General features: G+C 42.5%; 1 protein-coding gene across 1 annotated transcript in view; it reads left to right on the top strand.

The window, feature by feature from the left end:
* Window positions 1–494: 494 nt before the first annotated feature.
* IRS2 (insulin receptor substrate 2) overlaps window positions 495–18347 on the top strand; it is a 37175-nt gene continuing 19322 nt past the window's right edge. The window contains exons 1-2 of the mRNA XM_068268034.1: window positions 495–766; window positions 1118–4236. Coding sequence (XP_068124135.1) covers window positions 1218–4236 — 3019 coding nt within the window. The 5' untranslated portion in view covers window positions 495–766; window positions 1118–1217. The remainder of the gene's footprint in view (window positions 767–1117; window positions 4237–18347) is intronic.

Below are 18347 nucleotides of genomic sequence, written 5' to 3'. Positions count from 1 at the left end.
TTAAGGGGAAAGCGTGTCTGTCTGGCCTCTAATAAGCAGGCGACACATTCCGGGACTGCTGCAGTAAGGTGGTCACTCTGCATTGCCTAGAATACGGCGTCACCTGACTAAACTGCATGCCGTGTGGGCATCCTGTCAGCATTCCGCTGCGACTACCAATGCCCGATACCACAACGCCCAACTGTGCCAAGGCATGTCCCATACTATCCATGTCCTGCAGTGAATCGACCCCCATTGGGGAACCCTGGTAAAGGGGGACAGTAACAGCGTAGGTAAGGCTGGGCAGACATTTGACAGCTCTGACTGTGAGATGGGGGCGGGTGAGAGGAGAGCTGCAGCTGAAGGTAGACTGAGGGAGGGGTTTCCCATCCAGCAAAGCAGAACAGCCCCATTCCCTCCTATATGGCGTCGTCCTGTAATCCATCCCAGTGTGAGACGCAGCCTGATAGACAGTCTCGCCCCCAGCCGTGAGCCCGCCTCCGCTCCTCCCCTCGTATGTGTGTGTGAATATAGCTTTTTTTTTCTCCCCGCGTCGGTAACTTGGTACGTCACATGTTGTTTTGCTTCCTTAGTTCAGTCAGTGGATGAGATGTGCTATTTAGTGTTGTGCGGTGACAGGGGTGCAGCTGAGGAGCAGACTGGCAGCAGCCGCCTATGTCTCCGCACTCGCCGGCTATGAGGAGGAGTGAGCCGCTTCAACCAACGCCGCTGACTTACGCGACGTCTTTCTAGGGGCTGCTATCTGGCCCCGGCTTCTCACTTTAAGGTTTGCCGCTTCTGCTTTTCTCCACCTTGTATAAGATGCTTAGCATAGTCTCTGTTTACATGTGATTGCAGTTATTCCATTGAGTGGAATGTTTATATACTATGTACGTCATATTAACTGCAGCATCACTACTGCAACCATGCCCTGTCCTCCCTAAACATGTTAATTCATAAGTTGTATTTTATTAATTTCTCCTTACTCTGTCATTTTATATACACCGGTATTATATATATATATATATATATATATATGTATACATATATGCTATCACCTGTGCTTAAAAAAAACCCATACATACAGGCAGTATCTTGGTACAGCTTACTAATGTATTTTTTCTTCTTTTTCTTGAAGGTCAACCTAAAGCTCCTGGAAAACTACAAATACATTATTTGTTGTCCTTGCAACTCTTGCCAAGCAGTGGTTGGGGCAGGAGTGTAGAGGTGAAAAGAGGATGGCCAGCCCTCCCACTCCAGGGCAGCCAGTTCTCCCTGCTGGCTCTAATCTGAACCACAACAACAACAACAACAGCAGCAGTGTAAAAAAATGTGGCTATCTACGCAAGCAAAAGCACGGCCACAAGCGCTTTTTTGTGTTGAAAGAGCCCGGTGAGGGGTGCCCTGCAGCCAGGCTTGAGTACTATGAGAGCGAGAAGAAGTGGAGGAGCAAGTCTGCAGCAGCCAAAAGGGTGATTCCTCTGGACAGCTGTCTTAATATCAACAAACGGGCCGATGCTAAAAACAAGTATTTGATTGCCCTGTACACCCGTGATGAATACTTTGCAGTGGCAGCAGAGAGTGAGCAGGAACAGGAGAGCTGGTATCGGGCTCTAACAGAGCTACTTGGCACTGGCAGAGAAGAGAGAGACAGAAATGGATGTACAGGCACAGGAGGATGCTGCTGCTCAGGAACTGCAAGCTGCAGCTCTAGCTGTAGCAGTCACTTGGCAATGGTTGAGGATCCAAATTATGGACTAGTAACCCCAGCCAGTGCTGTGTACAGGGAGGTTTGGCAAGTCAACATGAAACCGAGAGGTCTTGGCCAGAATAAAAGTTTGATTGGTGTGCATCGACTATGCTTATCTGCGCGAAGTATCAGCTTTGTGCGCCTGAATAGTGACACTCCTTCAGTTACTCTTCAGTTAATGAATATTAGACGTTGTGGTCATTCAGACAATTACTTTTTTGTGGAGGTGGGCCGCTCCTCTTCCACTGGGCCTGGTGAGATCTGGATGCAGGTTGATGATACTGTTGTAGCCCAGAGCATTCATGAGACTGTTCTAGAGGCCATGAGGGCTATGAAGGAGTTAGCAGAATTTAGGCCTCGAAGCAAAAGCCAGTCTTCTAGTTCCAATCCCATCAGTGTCCCAGGAAGACGGCATCATACTCAGTTGCCTCCAAGCCAGACAGGGCTGACCAGGAGAACCCGCACTGACTTTGCCCCATCTTCAAGTGTCCCTGGCAACCAGTCTTCACGTCTCCGGACTGCAAGTGAAGGAGATAATTTTAGCAACAAAACAGTTTTAAGCAGTCCTTTAAGTCCGAGTATTCTCCGTGCATCACTTAGTCGTTCCCACACATTGAGTTTAGGTGGCCGAAATGGAAAGCTTTTTCCAGCTCCAGGTCCCCTTCAGCATAGTAGGTCCATGTCAATGCCAGTTCCGCATTCTCCATGTGCTGCCAGTCCTGTCAGTTTCTCTTCTGGAAGTAGTGGCCACGGCTCTGCATCTGATCCTATTATCCCTCTTCGTCCTTCCAGCTGTAGTGCATCAGCATCTGGCTCTCCTAGTGATCCAGGTTTTATGTCCTTGGATGAGTACAGTTCTAGTCCAGGAGACTTGGCACGAGCATATCTTAGCTGCCGAAGTGGTACACCAGATTCAGTGTCCGGTACACCACCACATACAGTTGACATGAATGGGTACATGTCAATGGATAAATCTTTTCCTAGTGGTTGCCTTTGCCTTGCCCGACGCTTGGAATGTTCAGCAATAGAAAAGTGCCCCAGGAAGAGAACTTACTCCTTAACTACCCCAGGAAGACAGAAGGTTACAACTCCTCAGCTTTCCTCTGCTTCCCTAGATGAGTCAACCCTGATACGTGCAACATATAAAGGTAATCATAATCCCCTGTCATCATCTCCGAAAACAAGCCATCCTTATCCAGAAGACTATGCGGATGTAGTAATTGGGCGTCATGAAGATGATGGTTATATGCCGATGAACCATGGGGCAGCTACTCTTTCCTCTTCCACAGATTATGTTCCCATGAGTCCAGCAAGTGTGTCTGCCCCCCAGCAAATTCTACAGCCACGTACTTGCCCCAGTGGTGATTCTCAGGAAGATTCACCAGATGGCTATATGCCAATGTGGTGTGGGTCAAAAGCAAAGCCAGTACCTGTACAACATAAACTTTCCCCAGCAGAGCCATTGTCCTTCACTCCCCCTGATTATTTTTTCATGCAGCCTAAAAACTGTTGTTGCCAGAATAATTCAACAACCCCTCAGCATAATAGTCCAGCAGATGCAGAGCCCTATGTCTTGATGAGGTCTCCAGCTTCGTCTTCTCCTCATGGTCGAGCCATTAGACCTTCTCGCCTTGCACTTCGCACTCTTCCTAGTATGAGTGAGTATCCTCCAGAACCATCAAGCCCTCCTGGTGGGGAATATATTCACATATACTTTGGAGAGACAAGATCACAAAATTCCTTATCTTTGCCTCCTCAACCAGCCCAATCCAACTCTGCACCACTGTCTGCTGCAGGCAGCCCATCTTCCACGTCTTCTGGGTCTAATCCTCAACCCTCCCCAATTTCAGATTATATGAACTTGGAATTTGGACCTCCTTCACCAAAACCGAAAGTCTCATCTAGTTTATGCCCAAATTCAGACTATACTGAAATGAGTCCAAGGAAGACTTCACCTCAACCATCTTCAGCCATAGGATCTCCCTCTACAGCTGCAAAATTACCTAAAGAAAGCAGTGTTTCTGGTGTGCAGCGCCTGACTTTGCTCATGGATCAGATGAATGGGGCCTTTAGTCTACACAGTCCTCCTCCGGATCCTGACAGGGGTGCCAAAGTCATCCGTGCAGATCCACAAGGCGGACGTCGGCGCCACAGTTCAGAAACTTTTTCATCCACCACTCAAGTGACTCCTGTATCCCCTTCCTTTGCACATAGTCCTAAGAGACACAGCTCGGCTTCAGTGGAGAATGTGTCTCTGAGGCCTGGAGAGACATTGGAAGCTGGTGAATGTGGTAGTCCCATGTGCAGGGAAACCTCAGCTGGATTCCAGAATGGACTTAACTATATTGCCATTGACTTGTCACCTGAAAATCAAAACCTGATGCTGCTATCACAAGCCTCTTCCAGAGGACACTTACCTGCTCTTGGACTTGCCAGTCTGAACATTGGCTCCTATCCAAGCATTGACTTCCTGGGACATAGGATGAAGGGTGCCGCCACTGTTAGAGGTGAGCATGTTTTCATATTACAAACCAGTGCTAAAATTTGCTCCTGTAATCTCATAAGACATTTTGCATAGAGATGCAAAGCAAGTGAGACTTTTGTCATGTACAATTGGGACATTCTAGCCGCTTTTCTAAAATGTATTCAGTGGTGTAGCTCTGTAATGTTTTCATGCAGTTCAGTAATTTTAATAGATTACATGTGATAAAAGAAAAAAATTATAATTATTTTTTTTTTATATAATCTAATATAGATCAGAAATGGTTGTTCATTTTACCCCAATCTATGGGAGCAGAATAATGGGTGGGATGTGGCAGTGTATCACTAGGGATGGTCAATGAAATGCAAATAATTTTGAGTTGATGCAGTATTATGTAAATTAATGCAGCTTGAAAATAAACCAATCAAATCCTTTTGAGGTAAAATTCAATTGGTCCATTTTCAAGCTGAATAAATTTGCATACAAAAAAGGGGAATAATCCTGCATCAACATGAAATTATCTGCATCTCATTGACCATTCCTATGTATCACTGACCATAACTTTGTATTGCAGTGCAAAGTACAGTACAGATCTGCCTAGAGAGGATTTGATTGGTTATTTTTTTTTTTTTTTTTTGTAAGTTGCATGCATTTGCTTAATCCTGTATTAACTCACAATTATTTACATCTCATTGACCATCCCTAGTGCTATATAAATATATAATTATTTGCATAGAGCAATATATTACACACATTGTTTCCACTTACTGCTCTGTAAGTTCAATGTCTAGCTTTGAAATGTATTCGCTGTGATACTTATGGCTTGTTATATCAAGAAAGTTGGAAAGAAACTTGGAGCAAAAGTGTTGCATGAATGCTGAGTGGCTGCCCTTGGCGACTGCTTCACACTTGCTCCAATATTCTTTGCACCTGTCTTGGAAAATTAGCGCATAGTATGGATAAACTGAGATGATCATTCAGTGAAGTGCATTGCATTGTGGTGAATATTGGATAAGTACAGGTGTAAAATTGTCACATAAGCTGAAAAGATTGACGCCTGTTTAGGGTGCCTTTCAAGCCTTGTTAAAGGACATCAGACTGTTGATCAGGAAGGCATTGTCTTTTCAAGTTTGCATCAGCTGGACCATAGCTTGCCATAGACTTAAGATATGCACTACTCGATGTGGCCATAAGATAGATCCCTCTTGGGTCATAATCTGATCCTAGGGGGATCTATCGTCTGATTGCATCCTTCCGCACATTGCACATAGATTTTTAATAGAGTTCTGTATGAAATGTATTAAAAATCATATCCAATTGTAGTGCTGCAATGCTGGCTGCCGTGCAATGCCATGGGCCGTTGAGTTCAATCGATTTTGGATGAAAATCAATCTTATGATCGGGCCGGCATGTTGATCAATTTCTATCAAATCCAGAAATCGACAGGAAAAATCAATTAGTGTATGGCCATCGTAATACAGTCCTGTGATTTGTTCTATTCATGTCTGATTGTACTAGTTGATGTATTAACATTTGTTAGAAAAAGCACATCATAGGGTACCGATGGACCTATGATCATGTGCTAATCCAGCCACTTTTGGACCCTGATTCATTTATGCTCATTGCTTATGTTAAGCATTAGTGATTGTTGAAAGCAAATCCGTACTTACACAATCTAGTTAGGCAAAAAGGTGCATGGCAATTAGTACTTTGCCTGGCCATAGAAGAAGAGAAAAAAAAACAAGAAACACAGTTCCTCCCCAGCAGTTGGATAAGGTGAGTATTGTTACTGTGTACTCCTGCTGAGCAGGTTTGCTTTTGATACCCTGCCAAGATGCTGCAAAAGTCCATTTACCTAGACCAATAAGAATCCCCCTTGAGAGTATTCTTATTGGTCAGATCAGTGGACCAATGTAAGGCCCTGCTAGCAAATTCAAAGATGCATTATGTTTGGGCTTACTTTTCTGTTCACACTGCCTCTGTAGTGACCTGTATGGGAACCCCAACAAAAGCATATTAGAATCTCCTTTAAGGGTGTCCTATTGGTCCATTAAACTGACCAATGATCATAGAGGTAAAGGGATTAATATAAACAGGAAAAGGGTGATCTAGAGTCAGTAAAGTAGTAGGTAATAGCTGATATTTGCAAAAATTGTAGAAATAATCAACAGCATCAGCTGTTATCGCTGTTTATTTTAGCAGCTTAGGCAAGTTAAAAGACAGCTGAAGTGTGAAGTATATATAGGCTGCCATATTTATTTCTTTTTGAACAATACCAGTTGCCTGGCAGCCCCAAAGATCTTTTTGGCTGTAGTAGTGACTGAATCACACCAGAAACAAGCATGCAGCTAATCTTATCAGATCTGACAATAATATTGAACGCCTGATTTGCTGCATGCTTGTTCAGGGTCTATGGTTAAAAGTATTAGAGGCAGAGGATCAGCTAAAAGTCATAAAGGCAGAGGATCAGCAGGTTAGCCAAGCAAATGGTATTGTTTAAACAGAAATAAATATGGCAGCCTCCATATCCCTCATTACAGTTGCCCTTTAAGGTTCGTACATACGCTAGACTCTCAGCTGACAATGCAATGGGTATAGGTGTTTCCTTAGGTCACTTACAAATCAGGCACAACAGATTTTAAAAGGCATGAATGTTTGAGTGCATTGTTCTACCAACAGTTAAAGGACAACTGAAGTGAGAGGGCTATGGTGGCTGCCATATTGGTTTCCTTTTAAACAATACCAGTTGCCTGACAGTCCTGCTGATCTTTCTGGTTAGTAGTTTCTGAATCACACACCTGTAGCAAGCATGCAGCTGATTTTGTCAGAAACATCTGATATGCATGCTTGTTCGGGGTCTATGGCTAAAGGTATTAGAGGAAGTGGATCAACAGGGCAGCCAGGCAATGTGCATAGTTTAAAAGAAATATGGCTTTTCACCTCATTTGTCCTTTAAAGGGAAGGTTCAAGCAAAAAAAAAAATGAGATTCACTTACCTGGGGCTTCTACCAGCCCCATGTAGCCATCCTGTGCCCTCATAGTCACTCACTGCTGCTCCAGTCCCCCACTGGCAGCTTTCTGACCTCGGAGGTCAGGGCCACATTGCATACATTTTTACGCATTCCAGCTAGTGCAGGAACAAAAATTTACGTGTTTCACCACTAACGCGTAAAAATGTATGTGTTAATGTTCCTGCACTAGCGGGAATGTGTAAAAATGTACGCAATTTGGCCCTGACCTCCGAGGTCAGAAAGCTGCCAGCGGGGGACTGGAGCAGCAGTGAGTGACTACAAGGGCACAGGATGGCTGCATGGGGCTGGTAGAAGCCCCAGGTAAGTGAATCTCATTTTTTTTTTTTTTGCTTGGATCTTCCCTTTAAGAATGACAGAGATTATCGTCCATGTAGACTGATCTGTCACATCGGTTCAGACGATAATCTGTGTTTGTCATTCATATCGAATGAAGACAATCTCTCAATTCAAAGTACTCCCGTGTGGCTAGTTATGCACTTCCTGGTGATCATTTTAGCATTTCAACCTAATGTTCCGCAACTTGTTGGGGATTGCTCCCTTTTTTTTTTTGCCTCTGATATTTTTAGTATTGACCGATATCCTTCCCTGAAGGTTTCAACTTTTGATCACATTTCAATTTTGGTTGGCTTTCAGGGCATCAGGCACATTTGTTCAGAATAACTGACTCTTTCTGAAATCAGGCGCTCTTGTTATGTTCTATTTGTTGAGTGTAACTAAACCATGCCAACAACAATAGGAATTTATCCAGCAGTGAGTTGACCCATTGATTTGATTGCAGTTGCTAAAATGTCAGGCTTGTTAATGGTGATTTTCTAGGACACTTTTGCTTATAAGGCAGCTGGCAAATAGCAACCAGTCCACTGTTTTGTTTTATCTATTTAGTAACTCTCATTTTGTGAAAGCTGAAATTTGCTGTTGTAATGAAATTGTGAAGTAGCTGGACAGCATTGAAGTGACTGTTGGATTCCATAGGCATTTTACTGTTTGGTGTGATATTGTCCTCTGGTATTTGGAGGTTGAGACAGTATGGATACTGTTTAGCTTCACTTCTTCCTTTCTACATAAATATTAGCAAGCACCCATGTCCCTGCTTACTGAAACTTCAAAGCCTTGAATTCTTTTAACCTTTAACCAGCACATGAGTGCAGAGCCCTCCCCCACCATTCCCTTGTCATTCACTGCCATATGGATAAAGGGGTCAGTCACTTTTGCTATCATTTCTTATTGACATATAAAGCTTTTGCCTGTCTCAGCATTCCTGCTGCTGTTAGTAAGGGAAGTGTGTGTCAGCCAGCTTTGCAGAACTGTCTCCGGGTTTCTTATAATACCACATGTTCATTTTTGCATCTCTTGGATCTATAGATGTTTAAAAAAGAAAAATGATCCTATTTTTCGGAGTATAAATTAAAAAAGAAAATGTTCGCGTATAAGCTGCCACTTAATGCATGGTTGCATTTTTAATTACTTTACAATCACAGTTGGCTGGGTAAACTGTGGATGTAGTAGTTGGAGGAAGTTTGTAAAGGGATCCTTGTAAATGAACCTGACAGAAATCTGGGTGCTACTACTGCTGACATTACTTAGAAGCTGTCATGTTTATCCTATAGCTTTTACTTCATTGAGCACTTTATTGGAGCAAGCATGCAGGTCAGAACTTGACCCGGATGATCAGTATGGCATTGAAGACCTACACAGAATACCCAAGCAGCTTGGGGTGACCCAGAGCCACTAGGAAAGTATAAGGGACTAAAAGAGACTAAAAAGCTCCTCCTATTAAAAAAAGCAGCGCTCAGGGTAATTTTCCTTCTTAAAACAGAAGGTATTTGTGATAATTCAGCTTTAAGTGCCATGCACTGAGGAGGACCAAAAGACCGAAACAGGCTGTCTGCATGTTGAGTTGACATGACTCAGGCACAGAAAGAGATCAGTGTTCTCCCCAGGCTCTTTTACCCGGGCGCTCCACCCTGCTCGTTTTGATGAGCACCCGGCTGTCAACGGCTCACCTCCTCCTATGCTATAAGCAGAGTTGCGCACAGAAGCTCCAGCCCTGCATTTTTCATATTGCCTCACCCGGCTACTTTTTCATGCCACCCGGCTACTATTTCATGCCACCCGGCTGGAAAAAATTCTGAGAACCCTGGAGATGATTTGCATATTCAGTAGGGATGCATTGTGAGTAACCACAATTGCTCACTTAAGGCTGAATTATCACAAATACCTTCTGTTTTCAGAAGGCAAATTGCACTGAGCTTTGAAGACCTACCAAAGACTTGTGGTAGTCCCTTATGTTTGCTGTGACAAATTTCTGAAAAGAATGTTTAAGCAGTAAGGTTGCAGTAGTTGCCATGATACTTGGGGTCCAATAACCGTGTCATACAGAAGACTGCAGAAGGCATCCATTGTTTTAAAAAGGAACTTTCTTGTGTCCTTTTCTGCATGCATTCTTGAAGACAGTGGATGCATCACATGAATGGCAACTGCGCAGCAATGGAAATGCTGTGCGTTACGTTAAGATTAAATGTGAACCACTGGCATAATGTCAAAGAGGCCTTAGGCTAAGTTACACTGCCTGTTTTGTAAACATCTGGAAAACTAGACATAGCAGTTTGCAAGCCATCTGTTAGTAGTTATAAGACAGTTAAACCAGGCATTTAGTCGCTATCCTAATCGCACACTTCTTAGTTCACTGCTGAAATTCTGCCACAGCCCATACTTGTGTACGTGATTGAGGGTGGGTGCCACAACTAAACGCTGAAGGTTGCATCCTTATTTATTTAATCCTAATTTGTGCCACCAATGCCCTTTCTGCATGTGGGCCAAATAACAGTAAAACTGTAAAAAGTGTTAACTGAAACCTAACCATTCCCTCGTTACGGCACCCTCTGACTCCACCTACCTCTGCTGACAGTCATGAACACTTTGTGTCCCGCACTGGAGCTCGGCAGTCTTGTACTCTGCCCATTTCTTTTCCAGCTCAATTTGTAATAAAACATGTAATACTTCCCACATCACCCCCATTTTCTTTATAAAAACCCTGCTTATTTTTCATTACCCTTCCTTGCCTTCAGTAAGAAATGTATTTTTCTCTTTATTGAACCCTTTATTAGGACATTGAGTAGAGTGTGGAATAAGTTAAATGCTTCTTTACCCAGAGATGGGGAGATCTCTTGAGCTGTCCCTGTTGTGCTGGCTACAAAGAGTTAATCTCAGCTGCACAGGGGGAAAGTGGGGGAAAGTGTACTTTTTGTGGTAAATATATTTAAAGTACTTGGCTGGATAGGTACCGTAGCACTGTGTATTACTTTGCTGTCACATACACCGTTCTATGATTCCTCCTTGGGGTGGACGTTGCCAGAACTGTTATTCAGCCTTGATCATGCTCAAGACTGCCTGCCAGAGCCAGGCAGAAGAGGTGAGCACTGGGCATTTGACCACTGTAGTTGCTGCTGCATTTAAGCATTAACCAATTTTTTAGTATTACCTATGGAAGGTGGCCTAATTTGAAGATTTTTGCAATCCACCTTTAGGGCCAGTTCACACTGTATGTATGAAAAACTGAATCCGTGACCCTCTGTTCTGTTAATGTGATGGGACCGTCGATCCCAGAAAAATCCCTCCCTCCGCAAATTTGCGGGACCTGCGAAACTGAGCAATGTGAATGGATCCTGTTGATTAAGATTCACATCTGTTAAGATCGGTTTTGTTATGGTCTGCTAAACGGACCGTTACCGGGCCCCTAATCCTGCTACGGTAAACCAAAATCTAGTTACTATGGGTTTTTGCATGTCCTACAGGCCTTGTTACACAAGCCTGAATGTGTGCTAAGCTTGTTTCATTAAGTACATATACAAGCCCTAGATGTGCTGTGTAATCCTTATTTCTGTAAGGGAAAGGTTAAATAGGCAAAATATTTCCACTATGATGGCACATCCAGCTACAGCCATTGGGAGAAAACTGTGAATAGCTCTTTAGTGTAGTGTTCTGCAGCAATGGTATAATTAAGATTGTTTACTGTTACCATGTTTGAGAGGTTTATGAATGTGTTCTTTCTCCTCCAAAGAAATGTTGTTGTTTTTTTCATTTGTCACTGTGTAGCGCCTGCTATTGGGCTCTGCCTGTTCTGCTGTTGAAGACCAGCGTGTCAAAGATTGGCATTGAATGAGGTTGGGGGTTCATTATTTTTTCTTTTTCCTCGTGTATGATTCTCTTGTGAATTGGGTACTACTCCTTTTTTCAAAGGGACCTGCAAATGTGTTGTGCTACATAGTATATACAAATAGTCTCACAGTAAACCTCTTTATGAAAAGTATGTTGGAACGTGTGTGTGTGTGTGTGTGTGTGTGTGTGTGTGTGTGTATAAATATATATGTTAAAAATGAGCACATGTATTGTATAAATGTACTCCTACCTAGAATAGACTGGTGCATGACATGCTCAGAAAGCAAAGCCAATACCTGGATACAGAGGTGATCACAACCGATTGTGTCAGGTGATGAAAATGTAGTGTATGTAAATGGCTGTGCAAGAAGCCTAGCATAATAAAGCTTCGTAATACATTTTTCCAAGAAATGTCTCCTCCGTTCCTTGCGCTTGCTGGATTTCAGCCTATTAAAAGATTTCATTGAGATCCTTTGCTGTAACGTTATGTACTGGGCAGCATAATCTCACATCCTTTGCCTCTCTAGGCGCTGAGAACGAGATTGGTATTTTGATACGATGTTAAACAGGCTAGGACAACAACATGCCCTTATATAGCACCTTTCTATTGAGACTAAATCCAGGCAGTGCATTCTTTAGAAAGGGCCACGTCAGTGTTTGGAGAAAACATCTGAGACACTCACACACTTACACACACACTGGTATATAACTTTGAATGTGATGTGGAAGAAATTTTGTGCAGCTGTATGAAGCAGTAAAGATATTCTTTGCCAGTAGCTTGTGGTCGTAGTGAAAATTCATGGGATATGCTAGACAAATAAATGGAAAGTCCACCAAATAAAATACAATCTTACACTTTTTTTTTGTCTTTGGATAATGGCACGTGATGCAGTATCATGTGGCCAACTCTTTTTCACTCCTTTGGTATGTTGCAACGTAACTGAGCACTGTGAACGCAGCCTGAGTTTTTTTTTGTTTTTTTTTAACTGAGAAAATTGCACAGCAATGAAAAGTTAATGTGACGTCCACAGTGCATGTGGTGCGATGCGCGTCAACAGGGTACGTAAAAATAACGCAGTTCCTGCTCTGCGTTTATGCATATATGTGCGTTGGCGCACTTAATGTTAGTCTATGGTAACGCTGGTGTGTTTGAATTTTTGTGTTGCGTTGCACTACATTATAGGCATTGCACATGCGCACATCTGTTTTTAAAAAGGCGGCGCTTTATACTCTCAAATGGGCAACACAAATGGCGCACATCTATGATGCAATTTTTTATTCTTATGCCTCCGTTGAATCGCATGCCACCGCAACCACATTATTGGCTACTTTGCGTTTTATCTGTGCTGTGAACCTATCCTTAAGAAACTAATAATATAAATCACAACTGTGGCCTTGTTCACAGTGAACATTTGTGTTGCAGAATATTTCTGCATGTCAACTCACTGCCCATATAATTCTGTGGACCTGTTCACAGTGCTGTGTTGTAACTGATCACATTATTCTAACTTGCTGCTTGTAGGCTTTTTTTATAAAAATAGATGTCCAGTCTCCATTGCAGTTCAGTCATCATAACGCTTGCGTTATGCAACTGACCTCTGTGAACTCTAGCCTGTAACTAAGGAAAATGCTGGATTTACACCACACACATTGGACAGTGCGGACCTTATAATGCAGTGTAACATAATAGCAATGTTGCACTTTAGAATGTGCAGTATTTTTTTGCCTGATCAATTGCTGTGGTACGCACCAATTTCTGCTATAGTCAGCATGTTGGGCTAATGCAATCCATAACAAGGCAGATATGTGAACATCATTAAACCTACACATAGCTGACATAAAAATCACAGGGATTTTCCACTTCCATTTATGACATAGGAAGTCCCCTTTTGTGTATTTAATGCCAGTTAATAATGGTCCCTCCTTCAGAATCTCTATCTTGCTATTTATAGAGCCTTTGGGTAAGTTGAGCAGTTGTTGTCTTCTTGCTCCATACCTGAAGAAAAATACCCTTTTGGTTTGTATGCTGGACCAAAAGCTTTCTGCTGCAATCATAAATGGCTGTCCCAATTCATAGCCCACACAAAGGGTCCCAGCTGGTGTGACCTTGATTAACCTTGAGGCCCTTAATGGCAAAACCCCCATGAATTGTCAATGGTTAATGAGAATGGAGACTACCACCTTTTTTCTTTTGAAATAGAACTCGGTAATGCCAAATGCACTTCATTTATTGTTAGATTGCAACTACTCAGTACAATTATTAGCCGTAATATTAGCAATTAGGTTTATCCCCTATTTCCTATTAGTCTTTTGCATATGGTGGTTCTGTTTAAAAGGAAAAGTTCATGATGTGTAAGCAAAAGATGAATGAAATATATTTATATATACAGCAATGTTTCACTAGCGCAGCCGCTACTACATTAATTACTCCCGGCTTCTCGGCTAATGAAAGCTTCGGCCGTTGCTTAGGTACACACATTACGCTGCCACTAGCGCGCATGAGCGATAATTAAGTCGGCCTGCTTTAATAGCGCATGGAACGGCATTTAACTTGTGCTGTTACAGTGAGGTAACAATAATGAATCGACCCCCTAGTTCCTTTTTACACAAGTTAAGAAGATCAGCAGCAATGATAACTTACCCATTCTGGTTTAGCTTGTTCCGTCCTGTCACAGCAGGATGTTTCAGGTGTCTGCTTTCCGTCTAGTATCAGACACAAATATTCCCTTTGAACTAGACTATTGTCTTGATTCCACCTTGTACATGGTGTTCCCATTTTCCACTGTCTTTCTCATTGTATTAAAAGAAGGCGAATGAATTAACACATGAAAACCTCAGCTTGTTCAGTTAGCTAAGAAACCAGCAGCTGAAAGTGAAGAGGCCTAACATGATTTTTAGACATCTAAGCTGCTATGTTCTCAGTATATTTTCAGTCATTGCGGCCAATCTAGTGTACGGTAATTGTTTGTTAGTATTTTTCATTTAGTGATATCTCTAAATGTGCTTTCATGTTGAGTTAAGCACTTGGACATGCCAGTAATTCTGTCTTTATGTGGCACATGAAGAAAGGACTTATTACATGACATTGAAGCACTTTGATCAATGCCTGATTAAATGGAGCTTATACTCCTGTGGCTGTACAACAGTCAGACATAGCCATGTTTGCTTCTGCAACTTTAAAGGGATTTCTGGGGAAACTAGAAGCTTCTGTGTGCTAGTCAGAAAATCATGTATGCTCTACAGCTATGGAGTAAATGGATGCACTGTGTTCAGAATGTGGTTTTGCTCCATGTACTGCAGATGTGCATCTACACAACGGAACTGGAAAAGGACGCAGGAACCCCTGAAGAAAAAAGGGCACTGCCATAGGCACCCATTGTAAAAGCCGCGTTTTGTGGTGCGCCTACATGTCCCTTTTCTGAAAATTGAGGCAGAGGGGTAGGTTAAGAGGGGTGGTTAAGTATTAGGCGTCATGGGGGGGGGGTCTTAGGGTTAAGCATCAATAGAGGGAGGTCTTACGGTTAGGCATCGGTAGAGGGAGGTCTATGGGTTAGGGATCGTTAGAAGTAGGGTTAGAGTTAGAACCCTCCCTCTACCGATGCCTAACCCTCAACCCTACTTCTACCGATGCCTAACCCTGTGTGAGAGTAGGCTTAGATTAAGACATTGTACAATATCAGTAAAGGCTATAATGGAAAATTACTGTCAAATGTTTGCAGTAAATTTTCCATTTGCTGCAAACATTTGGCAGTGCTAAAAAAAAAAAAAGTCACTGCCACACGCTGCCCATTGATTTTAATAAGATTTTAACATGCATAAATAACTGCAGCGTCTATCGTACCATTATTGTATAGATTGTGAGGTAAAATAGCAGAGAAACTCCATACTTTACAGGAGAGAAGAATGTTCCTGCTGCTAAGGGGCTGCTGCAAATACTTTGGGAATCGACCTAGAAAATCATCCTCCATTCTGTTGTTTGTTTTATAAGTCTGGTGCAAATCCACAGCTGAAAGTTTGAACATATTTATGTGTGATCCGGGACCTTTAAGTTAAAAATAGATTACAGGACAATGTTCTGAATGGCGTGTTTGTTCTAAAGTGAACCTGGAACAGTTGTTGCTTAAGGCGCAGGAAGTGCTTGCGTAGTTTGAGGATTGCCTCTGATTACTTTCAAGGTAGCAAAAGAGGATTGCATTTATATTATCTATCTAACATTTGGAAGATATTTGATATGTTTACCTTTTTATTGTATGTACGGTATACTTAAAGATCACAAGGAGATTTTGAAATATTTAAGCACAACAAAGGCGCAGCGGAATGTTAGATGATGTACTTATTAACGTCATCTGTGAAGTAGTCCTTCATAAAAGGAAAAACTACTATTGTGACATTGGTGGCTCCAGCGTTTAAGGCAAAATGGTTGGCGGTGGAAATCTGATCTCACAAGTGAACAGCACAGTGCATTGAGATCCATTGGTGGTCTGCCTTCAGTCCAGGCAAATGACAAAAGTTTAGTCTGAATTGGTGGCAATTTGCTATAGTTAAATGTGCTTGCCAGGGGAGACCGATATTGATACTCATCCCATGCATAACAATAACCCAAATATTTGATATTGAAATTGGATATGAGGGCTTTTTATTATTATTATTTTTTTTAACCCATTTTTTAGTTTACTTCTAGAACTTATAGTGATTGCTAACTGTTTGCAAAGAAGCAAAATCGTTTGGTTGCTGGGGGATTGTATACAGTTAACACAGTCATATGTTGTTTGCTGTATATACATGGCTTCAGGGAGGAAAAAGAGTAAATACATTTTCTGAGAGTTACTCGCACTTTCTTACTGTATTATAACCAGCCTGTACTGGAAGCATAAGCCTTTTAGGCCTGTTTCACTTGAGAGGCTGAAGTGCTTGCTTGTAGGGTAGATCAGTCTGCCTTGCAGCTGAAATTGAATGCTGCCTAATGGCAAGGTATTTAAGCCCCCAGTGGTTACCAGGCAGCAAAAAAAAAAATGCATCATGTTGCGTCTGAGTACAGCTGCATTCAGATATGATACAATGCGAGGACCACCTCTGCCCTGCCAGTGCCAAGCACTAGCAAGCGTCCAGCAGGTGCACAGGAGCAGCTGATAAGCTGTGGATCCACGCCCTTCTGCCTTCTGTGTAAAAGAGGCCTGATTTTGTGTGTGTGTGTGTGCGCGCAAGAACTGCAGACTATTCCTCACAGGCGTTTTGCCACACAATATGTATGTTTGAACACAAACTTTTTATTTATTTTTTATAGTAGCTAGTAAAATTTGTGGAAAAGTAGTGCAGGTTGTATCTTTTTCAATGCCATGCAGACTTGCAGATGGCTCCTGAAAACACAGCGGCTCCATAGGAAAGTTTTACTTGCGTTTTTTCAAATTGCAGCAAAATGCCTGCAATTTTTACCAAGTGTGACCCCTGCCTAAAGCTCAACTCCTAGACATAGACATAGATATGGGCTCTCAGCACACAGTCCTGCCTCTGTAGTCATCGCTGCTGCAGGCACTTGACTGAGCCGATCATCCTGCAAAGTCTGCTGGCTCTATGGTGGGACAGACAGGAGGGGTGAATAAAACGCTAAATAGTGGTTTTAAATAACTTTATCAGCGTCTCTGTGCGCCATTATTTATCCCGTGCCATTTTTCACTGGATCCGTATATATAGCTACCCAAATAAATGGTGCCATAACTGTCATGTCTGTCTTCAGCCTGCTAAAAGCCGACAAAGCGGTGCCCAACAATTATAGCCTGCTGCTCTAAGAGTCAGCTGGTGAGGGAGAATAATAATAATGCTAACATTTGTATAAGGCTTTTTTCCTATTGGACTCAAGGTGCTTGAGAGCTGCAGCCACTCAGGCCGTACTCTGTAAGCCACCCTGCAGCGTCTTGCCCAAGGACTCCTTAATTAATTGAATCCCGGCCTAACTAGTCTCCTTTGTTGGAGGTGGAGCTCTTAACCAGTATACTATTCTGCAACTGATGATCAACTTGGATGCAAATCTAATTCAGTTGCTTTAGATTTTGATTGGTCATTTCCAAGCTGCATGCTATTTGCAGAAAAAGGTTATTTCCTTGATCATCTCAGGGTACTGTTTAGGTATTTAAAGAGAACCCGAGGTGGGTTTTTGGGGGGAAGATGGGACATGACATGCCTCTGTGTCTCGACACTGCCGTTCTCTGTCAATATTTGTCGCTCTCTCAGAGGTAAAACATAGGGTAGAGGAATTCCCTGTTTAAAATGCCTGCTAGGGGTGTTCCTGCAGAGTTTCCAGAGCTGCCTCTGGGCAGCTCTCTCCTTGTCCGTGCCTCCTGCCGCTACCTTGCCTTCCTGCACACTGTGAATGAGAGAATGAATCGCTTATTCCAGCATCGTGACCCAGAGGTCACAAGAGTAAAGTGGAACAGCGGTTTTGGAGGTTACCTGATCAGCTCAGCCACCTGGATCATGATCCTACCTCGGGCTCTCTTTAAAAGTGGCTTGCAGTAGCTTATACACAGTTTAAAAATAAGAGAAATCTGCCAGGACCTACACAGGGCTAGCAAACTATTATGTCCGGAGTTGGACTTTAGGGCTAGACGTGCATGGATTTGGTTGCTATGTGTTACTGCAGACAATAGCCTTCAGTTATTAAATACACCCATCAGTGTTTAACTTTGGGGAATGTTTATTTACAGTAAGCCTGCGACTGTTTTGTTGTTGCAGCGTGGATGCCAAATGATGGCTTACATATTCTAACCTTCGGAAAATTGCTGTGTTTCTTTCTATCCCGCGCTATTTCTAAAAATGCAGAGCTGCATAATGGCAAGAATGTTGTTGGGCTGTTTTTTCCCAACCATGAGAACTTGAAGCTGGAATTTATGATTCATAACTTTTTCCCCCAGCATTGACAAATGCCTGCTGTAAACTGACTTAAAGGAAT

This window comes from Hyperolius riggenbachi, chromosome 2, assembly GCF_040937935.1.
Source record: "Hyperolius riggenbachi isolate aHypRig1 chromosome 2, aHypRig1.pri, whole genome shotgun sequence".
Lineage (NCBI taxonomy): Eukaryota > Metazoa > Chordata > Amphibia > Anura > Hyperoliidae > Hyperolius > Hyperolius riggenbachi.
The sequence above is the reverse complement of the archived record's forward strand: the minus strand, read 5'-3'. Positions and strand labels throughout refer to the sequence as shown.